We start from the raw sequence: 16,784 nt of genomic DNA on the forward strand, positions 1-16,784 counted from the left end.
ACTCTCCTAACTCATCCCCTCGCTACAAGCTTCTCCATGTTACATAAGCTCATAAAGCTTTCTCATAGCATCCTGTAAGTAAGGTGAGGTTAGACACCTAAAAAAAACATCCAAATATCTGACAGCTTTGGTTTGGCCTTCTTCACAGCTGCATCAGCAAGACTCCTTTCACCACCAGCATAGACCTTGGCAACAGTCTCTTGACTCACAAACTTTGGGTTGCTGTCAATGTCACAATTATTGATGTCTTTTGTACTTTTGACTTCTAAATCTTACAAAGTCTATTTTCCTACGTTGGACTTCCACTCAAACCAAACAGTCTTTGACTTTGTCTCACAAATATCCTGAGGTACACTAAATGCAATGTTTGTAAATTCCTCATCATATCTCCTAAGTGTCTTGCCATGTTTGATCTAGCAAACAATCGTTTCTGTGGTTGAACTTCTACACTGGTAGTCTCTGGTTCAGATATATTTCCAGCTACTGGCAAGTCCAGTGAAGTCAAACTCTGGTGTTGGATTTTGAAGCATGGCTGTTGCTATTTCTTTGTCATCCACTTGTACAGAAACAGATGTAAACTGCTGTGAGAGAAAAACATATAGGGGGTCATTTTGAGTTGTTCGCTCGCTAGCAGTTTTTAACAGTCGTGCAAGCGCTATGCCGCCTCCCACTGGGAGTGTATTTTAGCTTAGCAGAAGTGCGAACAAAAGGATCGCAGAGCGGCGGCATAATTTTTTTGTGCAGTTTTAGAGTAGCCCAATACCTACTCAACGCTTGCGAGGACTTCAGACTGTTCAGTTCCTGTTTTGACGTCATGAACACGCCCTGCGTTCGCCCAGCCACGCCTGCATTTTTCCTGGCACACCTGCGTTTTTTGGACACTCCCTGAAAACGGTCAGTTGACACCCAGAAACGCCCACTTCATGTCAATCACTCTGCGTCCAGCAGTGCGACTGAAAAGCTTCGCTAGACCTTGTGTGAAACTACATCGGTCATTGTAAAATTACTTTGCACGTGCGCATTGCGCCGCATACGCATGCGCAGAAATGCCATTTTTTGCCTCAGCGCTGCACAGCGAACGAAAGCAGCTAGCGTTCAACTCGGAATAACCACCACAGTCAATCATACTACTGTATTCATGTAACTTTGTATTATACAATGCAAGTCTTAAATTTATCCTTATGAGACCTCCATCTTGATATGCTTCCTCCACTGCATTCCACATGCCTCTTAATTTTCCCATGAATTATAGAATATACATGTTGCTCCACACTCAAGCCTACAATATGGTACCTATGGCTCTTTATACATCAATTGGACTTGGACTGTCACCAGAATCTACTGTTACTTTCCATAATCTTTCCCACTTTAGTTGCATTACCATAGCAAACTTCTATCTAGTATAATTTTCTGCATATTTTAATTTAATGAACCCCATTATATGTGTGCTCCTTACAGACATTGTCTTGCAGCTTTTGTACTTTAAAATGTGTTTATTGAGACACTCTAGTTTAAACACACTCCCGCTGGAGCTGTCTGTATCTTTCGATGCATCCAAGATGGCGCTTAATCGCAACTCCAATGTCTGTAACAAACTCCACAAGTGTCTTGGGCACTTCGGTATATACTCTGTCCTTTGGGTGCTTTTTTCCCATTATTGCCCTGGGTAACTTACTGTTACACTTGTTGATGATATTAAGTGGAGTTTGTTGCCAAATGCCACATGGTGCGTGGCCAAGGAAAATGGAGGCGTGATACACATATGGGGGGCCAGATACACATATGACCCCAATAGTGCCAGATACACATATGCCCCCACCGTGCCAGATACAGTATGCTCCTACAGTGCGTGATATGCCCCCACAGTGCCAGATACACAAATGCCCCTCAGTGGCAGATACACAAATGCCCCAGCAGTGCCATATATGCCCCCACAGTGCCAGATACACATACTCCTCCACTGTGCCAGATATGCCCCCACAGTGCCAGATATGCTCCACAGTGCCAGATACACTGTGCCCCACAGTGCCAGATACACTGTGTCCCACAGTGCCAGGTACACTGTGCCCCACAGTGCCAGATACACAAATGCCCCCAGCAGTGCCATATATGCCCCCACAGTGCCAGATACACCCCCACAGTGCCAGATACACAAATGCCCCACAGTGGCAGATAAACAAATGCCCCCAGCAGTCCCATATATGCCCCCAGAGTGTCAGATACACGAATGCCCCACAGTGCCAGATACACAAATGCCCCCAGCAGTGCCAGATATGCCCCACGGTGCCAGATACACAGTACCCTACAGTGCCAGATACACATTGCCCCACAGTGCCAGATACACTGCCTTACACAGACACACACACACACACACACACACACACACACACACATATTGTAGATACACACACACAGATACACACACACTTTCTCACTCACACTCCTACAACATACCATCTAACTGGCTGGATTTGTAGCAGTTTCAGTTCTCTTCAGCCTGGTCCCGTGTAGCTCAGCCCCATGGTACCATGTAGCTCCGCCCCCTTTTCGGCCAGAGCCCAGGACACTGACGGACACTGCAGGGGGCTAGGGGGAAGCTTCAAGCTGCCGGTGCCGCTGCCTGTCAAATGGTGTGACAGGCACAGCAGCCAGCAGCATGGGGCCCAGGCGCAGCAGCTGGGATACAGATCAGGGATAGCGCCTCTCCACCCTGGCGCCTACCTGCACTGCATCCCTTTGTTGAGCGGGTAGCGTCAGGCCTGAGTAACACTGTCCTATTCTAACAAATATAATACAAGTTTCTGTTTTGTGGCATTTAATATATTTCTTACAAGTCCATTACATTAGCTAAATGTACAATCGCCTCAGGCACTCAAGTATAGTGATATCAAATGTTTGGTTTTTTTTTAACTGGTCAATTTGATTATTCTCTGCTTCTAGCTGCAAACCAGAGACTGGCATATCTATAATGGGTGCAAGGTGTATGGTGCACACGGGCCCCTGGATCCAGGATGCCCACCCCCTGCACCCATTTAATTATACTTACAGCTCCATCAGCCCAGCACTGTCTGCAGAGCTGCAGAAATCACTGGGAGAAAGGTCACCATGGCCATTTTCCAGTGATTCACGCATTCGCAATTGAGATGTCTATGAGCATGCGGTGCGGGTACCTTGTTCCTGGAAACCTGCGCATGCACAGTAGACTCTGGCCAGAGTCTTTTGCATCCCCAGGGAGAAGGAGCCCAATCAGAGCCTGCACACAAGTCCCCTCCTTGCTTAACCTCTTCAGTGGTTTCCCCCGAATCTTCCGGGCTAGCCAGCGCTGACAGCGCCATCCCCGAAAGATTTCCAGGCATACTACCTGATGATTCCCCAGGGACAGCTGTGCAGCGTGCACGGCGGCCGGGAATCAGTATACTTCATTATGGACTTTTAGCCCGCCCCCGGACTCCTATTGCCCGGGGGCCGGGTTTAGTTGTAAAACCCCAGAGTGTGTTTTTAAATTAAAAACCTGCCACTAAAGGGGTTAAAGCACCTTTGAAACTACATTTACTATCATTAGATGAAATAGGCTAATTGAAATGGTTTCTGGTCCCTCTGTATTCTTGGGTACCTGGAGAGTAGTGCCACCATTTACTCCCCATGGGGGGAGATTTAGCAAAACTTGAAGAGAGCTGAAGTAGAGAGAGATAAATTATCAACCAATTAACTGTGTGTTATTTTCTTATACTATGGGCTGTATTCAATTAAAGTCAGAAGTTCCGACAGGATAGAAAGCTGGCACTCTCCGTCGATGATCGGAACTTTCACTGAAGTGCCGGTTTTCCGCCCTGTCAGAAATTCATACAAGTTAAAAAACGTGGAAGAGGGAGGGGGAAACTTTACTTAAGTTGTAACCCAGAAGACTTTATTGTTCCATCCAACATTTAGATTCAATCCATGAGTCACCTGTGCATAACCCCAGTACAAGGGTGGATAAATTCTGGGGACAATTGATTTTAAACTATGTTTATCAACGATTGAACAAGTAGACATTTCTTACCTACTGACATTATGGAAAGTTGAATAAATAAAAATGTCTCCTCTGTACACAAAATACTATTATGGTGTTTATCTAATCCATGTTTTTAAACGAGCATGTTTTATGGACTTTACATTATTGTAGTGTCATTATTGGCTTGGAAGTGCATTTTAGCAACAAAGGCAGGCTAACAACTGAGTTATGCATTGGGAGTAATTATTCCTCCCACACCAGGCTTTCCATAAAATGTACATGTGAGGATACAAAGTGCAGTGATTTCTTTTACCTTTCCAGCACAATGGACCAACTTGAGAAGACCCCTGCATCTGGGAATAGTGGTATGTATATTTTCTCAATTAGAGATGTACTCTGATAAATGGGGAAAAAAGCATTTAATAGTACCACAAGTGATAAATGACACAGTGTATACACTTGGTACATAAATGACATACAACAGAAAAAAATGCAATAAATTCTTTAAAAACATCATCAAAAAACATATCAGTGCTGAATGCTGTACACCCGGGCTCCTGTGGACTCAGACACCGACTTTTCTGCAAAAATCTTGTGGTGTGTTGCACCACCCACATACAGTATGAGCCAGGAGTACCCTCAATAATCATAGAACATCCACAGTGATACAAATTCACACAGCATTTATGTCTTTATGGTCTTGTTCTTTCAATGTGTGTATATATATAATTTTTTTAAAACATTTTTTAATGATATTTTTAAGGAATTTATTGCATTTTTTCTGTTGTATGTCATTTATGTACCAAGTGTGTCATTTATCACTTGTGGTACTATTAAATGCTTTTTTCCCATTTATCAGAGTACATCTCTAATTGGGTTTAAATTAATCAATAGAGTTCAGCACACTGACAACCAATCACCCCTCTTTCTTCACCAATAGTTATTTTAAGTAATTAGTGCTTTTTACTTTCTGATTGATTAACTGTGCTGCAAGTTCTTCTTTGTGCAAAAACCCACAACCAATGTATATTTTCTCAGCCACACACTTGTTTTACAATTGTACTAGTATACTCTTAATTCATACTGTTACGTGGTTTTAGTGTTTCAGTAGTCTCAGGCATTCACAGATCCAAGCAACTGTATACAAAGATGCAGCATTGGTCACAGATCATTTGAATTTAGAAGTCCTGATCAACTCTATGAACGCATAGCATTGCTGCGGGACCCTGGCGACATGTTTTCTGCATAGGGTGTTACTGTCGCAGGCTGAGGCACACCCTTCGTTTTTTTGCTGCCTCTCTCCGTTACCTCCCACAAATGGTCCCAGACTGTCAATCACTTTGCAAATAATTCCTCTCTGTCACTGACGTAGCTAGTGAATAACCACTTGTGCGCAATGCAACCCTGATGCATGAGCAGTCAGGCGATAATTGCTCAAATCTATAAATATCAGTATTGTGAGCAATTAATCTGAATCAGGCCAATAGCTCATACAATTTGGGTTGGATGTAATGACGCCTGAGCTTCGGTGGCCGTATGGAATGTGGACCAAACTCTGGAATTTTTTTAAACAGGCAATCACTTACAAGGCATGATTTTGCCTTGTATGTGATTGCCCCTTTAAAAAAAAAAAAGTCTGAGTTTGGCCGGCATCCTGCACAGCCGCCGAAGCTCCGGCATCAGTACATCCAGCCCAAATTGTCTTGTTGCACTAAAATAAATGGGTGATCTGTCACATATTTTCTTAACAATAACTTTGTTATTACAATTAAACTATTAATGCTTCTATGAAAAGTCAGTGAGAATGTAAAGTCAGTGAGAATGTAAAGTCTGTGAGCTGTGAGAAAGTAAAGTCAGTGAGAATGTAAAGTCTGTGAGCTGTGAGAATGTAAAGTCAGTGAGAATGTAAAGTCTGTGAGCTGTGAGAATGTAAAGTCTGAGCCGTGAGAATGTAAAGTCAGTGAGAATGTAAAGTCTGTGAGCTGTGAGAATGTAAAGTCTGAGCTGTGAGAATGTATAGTCTGTGAGCTGTGAGAATGTAAAGTCAGTGAGAATGTAAAGTCAGTGAGAATGTAAAGTCTGTGAGCTGTGAGAATGTAAAGTCAGTGAGAATGTAAAGTCAGTGAGAATGTAAAGTCTGTGAGCTGTGAGAATGTAAAGTCAGTGAGAATGTAAAGTCTGTGAGCTGTGAGAATGTAAAGTCAGTGAGAATGTAAAGTCTGTGAGCTGTGAGAATGTAAAGTCAGTGAGAATGTAAAGTCTGTGAGCTGTGAGAATGTAGTCAGTGAGAATGTAGTCAGTGAGAATGTAAAGTCTGTGAGCTGTGAGAATGTAAAGTCTGAGCTGTGAGAATGTAAAGTCAGTGAGAATGTAAAGTCAGTGAGAATGTAAAGTCAGTGAGAATGTAAAGTCTGTGAGCTGTGAGAATGTAAAGTCAGTGAGAATGTAAAGTCTGTGAGCTGTGAGAATGTAAAGTCAGTGAGAATGTAAAGTCTGTGAGCTGTGAGAATGTAAAGTCAGTGAGAATGTAAAGTCTGTGAGCTGTGAGAATGTAGTCAGTGAGAATGTAGTCAGTGAGAATGTAAAGTCTGTGAGCTGTGAGAATGTAAAGTCTGAGCTGTGAGAATGTAAAGTCAGTGAGAATGTAAAGTCTGTGAGCTGTGAGAATGTAAAGTCAGTGAGAATGTAAAGTCAGTGAGAATGTAAAGTCAGTGAGAATGTAAAGTCAGTGAGAATGTAAAGTCAGTGAGAATGTAAAGTCTGTGAGCTGTGAGAATGTAAAGTCAGTGAGAATGTAAAGTCAGTGAGAATGTAAAGTCTGTGAGCTATGAGAATGTAAAGTCTGTGAGAATGTAAAGTCAGTGAGAATGTAAAGTCTGTGAGCTGTGAGAATGTAAAGTCTGTGAGAATGTAGGTATTTTCGCTCTTTTATACATCAGCATAGAGAAAAGTAATTGTAAAGCTCTCTCTCATTCCAGAATTTTGGTTTAAAATCCGTTCCTTTGCTAAAAAGCATTGTGCTCCATCTGTAGAAGAACGGAAGAAGTATAACCAAGAGTTTGTAGTTTCCACCTCATTCCATGGATTACATAACCTCATAGACCGCAGAAACACCGGGATACGAGGACAGATCCGTAGAGTTTTGTGGATGACTGTTGTATTGGTGTCTGTCATTGCAGCCTCTTCGCAGGTTTTCACCCGTTGTGCTAATTATTTCAACTGGCCGACCACTACTTCAGTCACTATCCAATATGTTGATAACATTGAATTCCCTTCTGTGACATTCTGTAACTTAAACAGGTAAATGTATTTATCCTTTTTTTTTTTTTTGTCATCAAACATTTCTTATGAAAAATAATTTCAAGCATTAATCATTTAAATTTGGTCACATTTCTTTTATTATCCTTTTGCCATGTTCCAAGAACATAACCAGGAAAACTTTTTAAGTTTAATATGCATTTGAATAGAATTTTTTTATCATTGCTCATCAGCTGTTTTCAAGTGAAGGTAACAGCCAATCAGATACTTGGAATCGTTCCAGCAGCACAGTGCATTTCAGGAGAGAAGTATACAGTGCCCTGTATTATATCTGACCATGATTGAGGGAAATTTGGTTACATGATTCCTATAATTGGACTTTTTTTGCATTTAAACCGCCATGTTTTACACATAAAATTAGTTTCACTTTAAATATGAATAAACCCCTGATAGTCATTGGCTTGCAAACGCTGCTGCTTAAAGCTAGCTTAATGTGATATAATGTGCAATTGTCATCCAGCTGGATTTAGCGGAGCTCCACGTAATCCAGTCACTTTGCCTTACCACAGAGCTGTCCATTTTGGTCACTCACTGACATTCTGTTGGTATCAAAGGATCTGCCTGTTAGTGGACAGTTTTAGATCGTAAATTAATTTCTCATACGTCCTAGAGGATGCTGGGGTCACCATTAGAACCATGGGGGTATAGACGGGATCTGCAGGAGACATGGGCACTTTAAGACTTTGAAAGGGTGTGAACTGGCTCCTCCCTCTATGCCCCTCCTCCAGACTCCAGTTTTAGAATTGTGCCCAGGCAGACTGGATGCACTCTGAGGAGCTCTACTGAGTTTCTCTGAAAAAGACTTATGTTAGGTTTTTTATTTTCAGGGAGGCTGCTGGCAACAGTCTCCCTGCTTCGTGGGACTAAGGGGAGAGAAGTTATGACCTACTTCCAGTGAGTTCAAAGGCTCTACTTCTGACTACAGGACACCATTAGCTCCTGAGGGTTTGATCGCTAGGTACGCATAGATGCTCGTACCCAGAGCCGGCCATCACCCCCCTTACAGAGCCAGAAGTCAGAAGACTGGTGAGTATAAGAAGATCAAGAAGACTTCAGTGACGGCATTATGAGGTACCGCACAGTGATCGCACGCTGCGCGCCATGCTCCCACACAACACAGCAGCACTACAGGGTGCAGGGCGCGGGGGGGGGGGCGACCTGGGCAGCAAATAAAGCCTCAAAATGACTGGCAAGAGGGGACGTTAGTGCCTAGGCACTGTCCTAACCAACCTCAGTATAAATATATATGTAAAAAAAGCGGGACTGAAGCGCGCCATTAAGGGGGCAGAGCTTCGTCCTCACAGCTCACACAGCTCAGCGCCATTTTCCTCTACACAAGCTGCAGAGACGCTGGTCCTTCCTCACACTTCTGCATAAGTATTAGGGTGCAAAACGGAGGGGGGCACAGAAATATTGGTGCAATATATGTATATATATATTTAATATAAAGCGCTACAGGTCTGGGGCATTCTTTAGTGTTCCAGAATCGGTGATTAGGCGCTGGGTTGTGAGCTGGCAAACTCCCTCTGTGTCTCTCTGACAGACTTTACTCTGGGTCTGTACCCTATATGCCCGGTGTGTCTGTGGCAGAGGCGTAACTAGGGTTTTTGGAGCCCAGGGCAAGATCAATAATGGCGCCCCCCCCCCCCCCCCCCCCCGCGCCCCTCCCCCCCAAAAAAATAAAATAAAAATTTTTTAATAAAAATAATAAATGAATAAAATGATAATAAAAAAAAAAATACAAAAGGAAAGTATGTGCAGACGCCACTGGTGTCACTGCATATAAAGATGTCAGGGTGTGTATGTATGTGTATGTAGGTGCAGTGGTCGAAGTTGAATTTTTGAAGGTGGAATGAAAGAGTGCAGATAGCAATTCTGCGCGCGCCGAAGGTGCGCGCGCTCCGGAAAAGGGGCGTGGTCACTCAAAAGGGGCGTGTCCTTCAGTGTAGTAGGACCCCTTATACTATCTAGTACTGGTGCCCCTTTGACATTATAGCACACGGTATGAGCCGAAATTCACATTATAGCACACAGTATGAGCCGAAATTCACATTGCCCCACACGGCATGAGCCGAAATTCACATTATAGCACACAGTATAAGCGGAAATTCACATTACCCCACATGGTATGAGCCGAAATTCACATTATAGCACACGGTATGAGCCGAAATTCACATTAGAGCACACGGTATGAGCCAAAATTCACATTACCCCACATGGTATGAGCCGAAATTCACATTACCCCACACGGTATGAGCCGAAATTCACATTACAGCACACGGTATGAGCCGAAATTCACATTACAGCACACGGAATGAGCCGAAATTCACATTACAGCACACGGAATGAGCCAAAATTCACATTACCCCACATAGTATGAGCCGAAATTCACATTATAGTACACGGTATGAGCCAAAATTCACGTTACAGCACATGATATGAGCCAAAATTCCCATTATAGAGTTAGGGGATCCTACCCCCAGAATTAACATGGCCTGTGGGGCACTATGATGAGGGGAGCCCACCCCCTTAATAGACTAATTGCAGAGTTTAGCATCAGGAGGGCTGCAGCGGTTTCTCACCCCAAGCTGCGGCGCTTCTGCCACCTCCGACACTCCACATCTTCGGCACCACCCGTGATGCAGAGCACCGCACCGGGTATGCACCCTTTTCAGTGTGGTCTGCTGCGCTCCGAAGGGGTTCTTGTTTCATGCTGCAGGATCCCGATGTGCGCCTTCCTCCCCGCTGTTACTGTCATGGTAAGCATTAGTATCGTTTACCGCAGAGGCCATTTTCTGAGGCATATGTGTTAAACCTCAGGAACTGAGATGCCCTTCTCACCATATAGCTGTGTGGCCGAGCCGGGCGGGGGGACAGCCAGCAGCAGCATGCCGGATATCAGCAGCAGAGGGTGCGGGCTGTACATACTTGAGGCAGCTGGATATTCAACAGTGCTGAAAGCCTCCGGAGCCCGCACCCCCGGAGCTGCAGTACACCGGCAGAGGACACCCATCCACCGAACCCTGCGTAGCCCAAAGCCGGAGATCAGCAGCATGTTGAACGCGGAAGCAGAAGCTGCTTATTGCCGGTCAGCATGCTGCTGATCTCCGGCTTTGGGCTCCGCACGTGCATTACAGCCCCCACCCTCGGCTGCTGATATCCGGCATGCTGCCCCTGCTGCTGGCTTTCCACCCGCCTGGCTCGCCCACCCAGCTGGATGGTGAGTGAGAAGGGCATCTCAGTGCCCGTGGTTTAATACATATCTGTCTTCGGTAAATGGCCATTAGTACATCCCACACACACTGATTACACACACACAGACTTGCCACCCCCAAATCCTACACACACCCACTCAGACTACACACACACATTCTCATACTTTCCTCTCCCCACACACACACTGGACTGCAAAAATTTACACACACTGACACTGTTCCACACACAATTAACACACACTCACACTGTCCCACACACACAATTAACACACACGCACACTGTCCCACACACCAGTGGCATGCGGTGAGGTCAGTGGCGTGCAGTGAGGCACTACAGCCATAATGTCTGCCGAATCCTGCCGATGACCCCTACCGCCACCGAGCCAATGCCCGCCACTGCCTCTGAGCCGATGCCCGCTGCCACCACCAATGGCTTACAAACTCGCCCACCATCAACTGACCCAGCCCTCCGCCACTAATTTGCAACTCAGTCCAAAGCCGCCAATGCCCGCTGCATGCCTGCTCATCATACTTGTGATATATTGTACATTTTTATAGAAAAAATTAATAATTAGTGTTTGGGACTGGGAAGGGAGTGGGAGGAGGACATGAATGCAATTTTGTTGTCCAGGGTTTCCATTAACTTAATGGAGAAGGGTCTGAATGGGTTAAAAATGTAAAAAAAAAAACTGCGTGAGGTCCCCCTCCTAAGTATAACCAGCCTCGGGCTCTTTGAGCCGGTCCTGGTTGTTTAAATACTGGGAAAAAATTGGACAGGGGTTCCCCGTATTTAGACAACCAGCATCGGGCTCTTAGTCCGGTCCTGGTTCCAAAAATAAGGGGGACAAAAGATGTAGGGGTCCCCCCGTATTTTTAAAACCAGCACCGGGCTCCACTAGCCAGGGACATAATGCCACAGCCGGGGGACACATTTATGTAGGTCCCTGCGGCCGTGGCATTACCCCCCCAACTAGTCACCACTGGCCGGGGTTCCCTGGAGGAGTGGGGACCCCTTAAATCAAGGGGTCACCCCCCCTCCAGGCACCCAAGGGCCAGGAGTGAAGCCCGAGGCTGTCCCCCCCCATCCGTGGGCTGTGGATGGGAGGCTGATAACCATGTAAGTAAAAAAATAATATTGTTTTTTGTTGTGGAACTACAAGGCCCAGAAAGCCTCCCCCGCTTGCTGGTACTTGGAGAACCTCAAGTACCAACATGCAGGGAAATAACGGGCCTGCCGGTACCTGTAGTTCTACAACAGAAAAAATACCCAAATAAAAACACAACTCACACACCGTGACAGTAAAAATTTATTAAAGCACACTGACACACTCACACATACTTACCTATATCCCACGCCGGTCACGTCCACTTGTCCAGTAGAATCCAATAGGGGTAGCTGTAAAAATGAGAGACAGATTACTTACCTACATCCCACGCTAGTCACGTCCACTTGTCCAGTAGAATCCAGTAGGGGAATCTGTAAAAATGAGAGACAGATTACTTACCTACATCCCACGCCGGTCACGTCCACTTGTCCAGTAGAATCCAGTAGGGGAATGTGTAAAAATGAGAGACAGATTACTTACCTACATCCCACGCCGGTCACGTCCACTTGTCCAGTAGAATCCAATAGGGGTACCTGTAAAAATGAGAGACAGATTACTTACCTACATCCCACACCGATCACGTCCACTTGTCAGTAGAATTCAGTAGGGGAATCTGTAAAAATGAGAGACAGATTACTTACCTACATCCCACGCCGGTCACGTCCACTTGTCAGTAGAATTCAGTAGGGGAATCTGTAAAAATGAGAGACAGATTACTTACCTACATCCCACGCCGGTCACGTCCACTTGTCAGTACAATTCAGTAGGGTAATCTGTAAAAATGAGAGACAGATTACTTACCTACATCCCACGCCGATCACGTCCACTTGTCCAGTAGAATCCTGTAGGGGAATGTGTAAAAATGAGAGACAGATTACTTACCTACATCCCACGCCGGTCACGTCCACTTGTCCAGTAGAATCCAATAGGGGTACCTGTAAAAATGAGAGACAGATTACTTACCTACATCCCACGCCGATCACGTCCACTTGTCAGTAGAATTCAGTAGGGGAATCTGTAAAAATGAGAGACAGATTACTTACCTACATCCCACGCCGGTCACGTCCACTTGTCAGTAGAATTCAGTAGGGGAATCTGTAAAAATGAGAGACAGATTACTTACCTACATCCCACGCCGGTCACGTCCACTTGTCAGTAGAATTCAGTAGGGGAATCTGTAAAAATGAGAGACAGATTACTTACCTACATCCCACGCTAGTCACGTCCACTTGTCCAGTAGAATCCAGTAGGGGAATGTGTAAAAATGAGAGACAGATTACTTACCTACATCCCACGCCGGTCACGTCCACTTGTCCAGTAGAATCCAGTAGGGGAATCTGTAAAAATGAGAGACAAATTACTTACCTATATCCCACGCCGGTCACGTCCACTTGTCCAGTAGAATCCAGTAGGGGAATCTGTAAAAATGAGAGACAGATTACTTACCTACATCCCACGCTAGTCACGTCCACTTGTCCAGTAGAATCCAGTAGGGGAATCTGTAAAAATGAGAGACAGATTACTTACCTACATCCCATGCCGGTCACGTCCACTTGTCCAGTAGAATCCAATAGGGGTACCTGTAAAATAGAGAGACAGATTACTTACCTACATCCCACGCTGGTCACGTCCACTTGTCCAGTAGAATTCAATAGGGGTACCTGTAAAAATGAGAGACAGATTACTTACCTACATCCCACGCCGGTCACGTCCACTTGTCCAGTAGAATCCAATAGGGGTACCTGTAAAAATGAGAGATTACTTACCAACATCCCACGCCAATCACGTCCACTTGTCAGTAGAATCCAGTAGGGGAATCTGTAAAAATGAGAGACAGATTACTTACCTACATCCCACGCTGGTCACGTCCACTTGTCCAGTAGAATTCAATAGGGGTACCTGTAAAAATGAGAGACAGATTACTTACCAACATCCCACGCCGATCACGTCCACTTGTCAGTAGAATCCAGTAGGGGAATCTGTAAAAATGAGAGACAGATTACTTACCTACATCCCACGCTGGTCACGTCCACTTGTCCAGTAGAATCCAATAGGGGTACCTGTAAAAATGAGAGACAGATTACTTACCTACATCCCACGCCGGTCACGTCCACTTGTCCAGTAGAATCCAATAGGGGTACCTGTAAAAATTAAAATGATACTTACAAACTTCAATCCACAGGAGGAGAGAGAGAGAGAGAAAGAGAGGGGGGGGGGGAGAGAGACTAACCTGCTGCTGGGGAGACCGGCACACACTGCAGGGCCACGACGGGAGGACGGAGCCGGCGGAGGAGGGGGAGAGCCGCACACCGCCGCTCCTGTCAGCGGCAGCGGAGGAGGACGGGGCGCACACTATAGACGCCAATAACCGCCGGGACAATTAACACACACACACACACACACAATTAACACACGCACACTGTCCCACACACGCACGCACACTGTCCCACACACACAAATACCACACACGCACACTGTCCCACACACACAATTAACAAACACGCACTGTCCCACACACACAATTAACACACTCACACTGTCCCACACACACACACACAATTAACACACGCACACTGTCCCACACACACACAATTAACACACACGCACACTGTCCCACACACACACAATTAATACACACGCACACTGTCCCACACACACACAATTAACACACACTCAAACTGTCCCACACACACACAATTAACACACACTCAAACTGTCCCACACACACACACACACACACACACACACAATTAACACACTCACACTGTCCCACACACACACAATTAACACACACGCACAATTAACACGCACTCAAAACTGTCCCACACACACAATTAACACACTCACACTGTCCCACACACACACACACACAATTGACAAACACGCAAAACTGTCCCACACACACAATTAACACACTCACACTGTCCCACACACACACTGTCCCACACACACACAATTAACACACGCACACTGTCCCACACACACACACACACACACACACACACACACACACAATTAATACACACTCACACTGTCCCACACACACACACACAATTTACACACACTCAAACTGTCACACACACACAATTAACACACTCACACTGTCCCACACACACACACACACACAATTAACACACACGCACTGTCCCACACACAACACACACGCACACTGTCCGACACACACACAGTTAACACACACACACTGTCCCACAAGAACACTGTCCCACACACACACAACACACACACACAAAATGTCCCGCACCCCCTGTCCCGACTGGGAAGTATAAAGAAGATTACCCCGCTCACCCACCTGCACTCACTGCTGTTCAGGGGCCGCGCGCCCCCCGAGGTCGCGCACGCGCATGCGCGCACCTCCGCGGTCGCGATCGCGCACGCGATCGCGTACACTTTGCAGGGGGGAGTAGGGGGAGGCTCCTGGCTGCCGCTGCCTGTCTATTGTGACAGGCACAGCAGCCGGGGAGACAGGGAAACCGCCGCGGGTAGCGCCGGCGGAATCCCTGACGCATGGGGCGAGTGGGCCATGCCGGTGGCGCCCCCCTCTGTTGGGGCTGCCATGGCGCCCAGGGCACGTGCCCTGCTCGCCCCGTGCTAGATACGCCTCTGGTCTGTGGGTGTTTGGTGCACGAGTGTCGACATGTCTGAGGCTGAAGGCTCTTCCCAGGAGGAGACTGTATTAGGGACGCAGATGGCTGCGGGGTGACCCTGTCGGCACCGCCGACACCTGATTGGCTAAATGTGTTGCACGCCTTGAATGCTAATGTGGCTCTTATTAGTAAGAGGTTAGATAAGTCTGAGTCACAGACCCAGGCATGGAAAAAATCTGTGTAAGATATGTTATTCCAAAGTCAGGTCCCCTCAGGGTCACAAAAACGTACGTTGGCCCAATTGGCAGACACTGACACCGACATATCACTGAGGACCCAGCCGTCCCGGACAAAAGGGTCTGTATGTATAAAGAAAGGAAACCTGAGATAACGTTTCCTCCCTCTCATGAACTGAACAAGCTATTTGAAAAAGTTTGGGAAGGTCCTGACAGAAAGTTTCAGATTCCCAAAAGAGTTATGGCAGCTTATCCGTTTCCCTCGACGGATAGGGAAAAATGGGAGTCACTCCCCACTGTGGACAAGGCCTTGTCTCGTTTGTCTAAGAAGGTGGCTCTCCCGTCACCTGACACGGCGGCCCTGAAGGATCCTGCGAATCGTAAACAAGAAACTACATTGAAGTCCATTTATGTGACCACAGATACACTACTCCAACCTGTCATTGCGTCTGTGTGGGTAAGTACTAGTAGTGCTATCGAAAAGTGGGCAGATAACTTGTCATCTGATATAGATACCCTAGACAGGGATAGCGTCCTATTGACATTGGGTTATATCAAGGACGCTGCAGCATACCTTAAGGAAGCTGCGAGAGATATTGGTATTTCTCTGACGTCCTAGTGGATGCTGGGAACTCCGTAAGGACCATGGGGAATAGCGGGCTCCGAAGGAGGCTGGGCACTCTAGAAAGATTTATGACTACCTGGTGTGCACTGGCTCCTCCCACTATGACCCTCCTCCAAGCCTCAGTTAGATTTTGTGCCCGGCCGAGGTTGGATGCACACTAGGGGCTCTCCTGAGCCTTTAGAAAGAAAGTATAGAAATTAGGTTTTTTTATTTTCAGTGAGACCTGCTGGCAACAGGCTCACTGCAGCGAGGGACTAAGGGGAGAAGAAGCGAACCTGCCTGCTTGCAGCCAGCTTGGGCTTCTTAGGCTACTGGACACCATTAGCTCCAGAGGGATCGACCGCAGGCCCAGCCTTGGTGTTCGGTCCCGGAGCCGCGCCGCCGTCCCCCTTACAGAGCCAGAAGCAAGAAGAGGTCCGGAAAATCGGCGGCAGAAGACATCAGTCTTCACCAAGGTAGCGCACAGCACTGCAGCTGTGCGCCATTGCTCCTCACACACACTTCACACTCCGGTCACTGAGGGTGCAGGGCGCTGGGGGAGGCGCCCTGAGAAGCAATAATAACACCTTGGCTGGCAAAAATACCACAATATATAGCCCCAGAGGCTATATATGTGGAAAATACCCCTGCCAGAATATAGGAAAAAGCGGGAGAATAGTCCGCGGAAAAGGGGCGGAGCTATCTC

The 16,784-nt window shown here is 46.4% G+C and overlaps 1 protein-coding gene across 1 annotated transcript in view; it reads left to right on the forward strand.

The window, feature by feature from the left end:
* The window catches only part of ASIC5 (acid sensing ion channel subunit family member 5), a 148,589-nt gene that overhangs the window by 37,106 nt on the left and 94,699 nt on the right, over positions 1-16,784 (forward strand). The window contains exons 4-5 of the mRNA XM_063956542.1: positions 4,166-4,359; positions 6,973-7,294. Of these exons, the coding sequence (XP_063812612.1) occupies positions 4,166-4,359; positions 6,973-7,294 (516 nt within the window). The remainder of the gene's footprint in view (positions 1-4,165; positions 4,360-6,972; positions 7,295-16,784) is intronic.

Source organism: Pseudophryne corroboree, chromosome 1 (assembly GCF_028390025.1).
Source record: "Pseudophryne corroboree isolate aPseCor3 chromosome 1, aPseCor3.hap2, whole genome shotgun sequence".
In the NCBI taxonomy this organism is placed as follows: Eukaryota; Metazoa; Chordata; class Amphibia; order Anura; family Myobatrachidae; genus Pseudophryne; species Pseudophryne corroboree.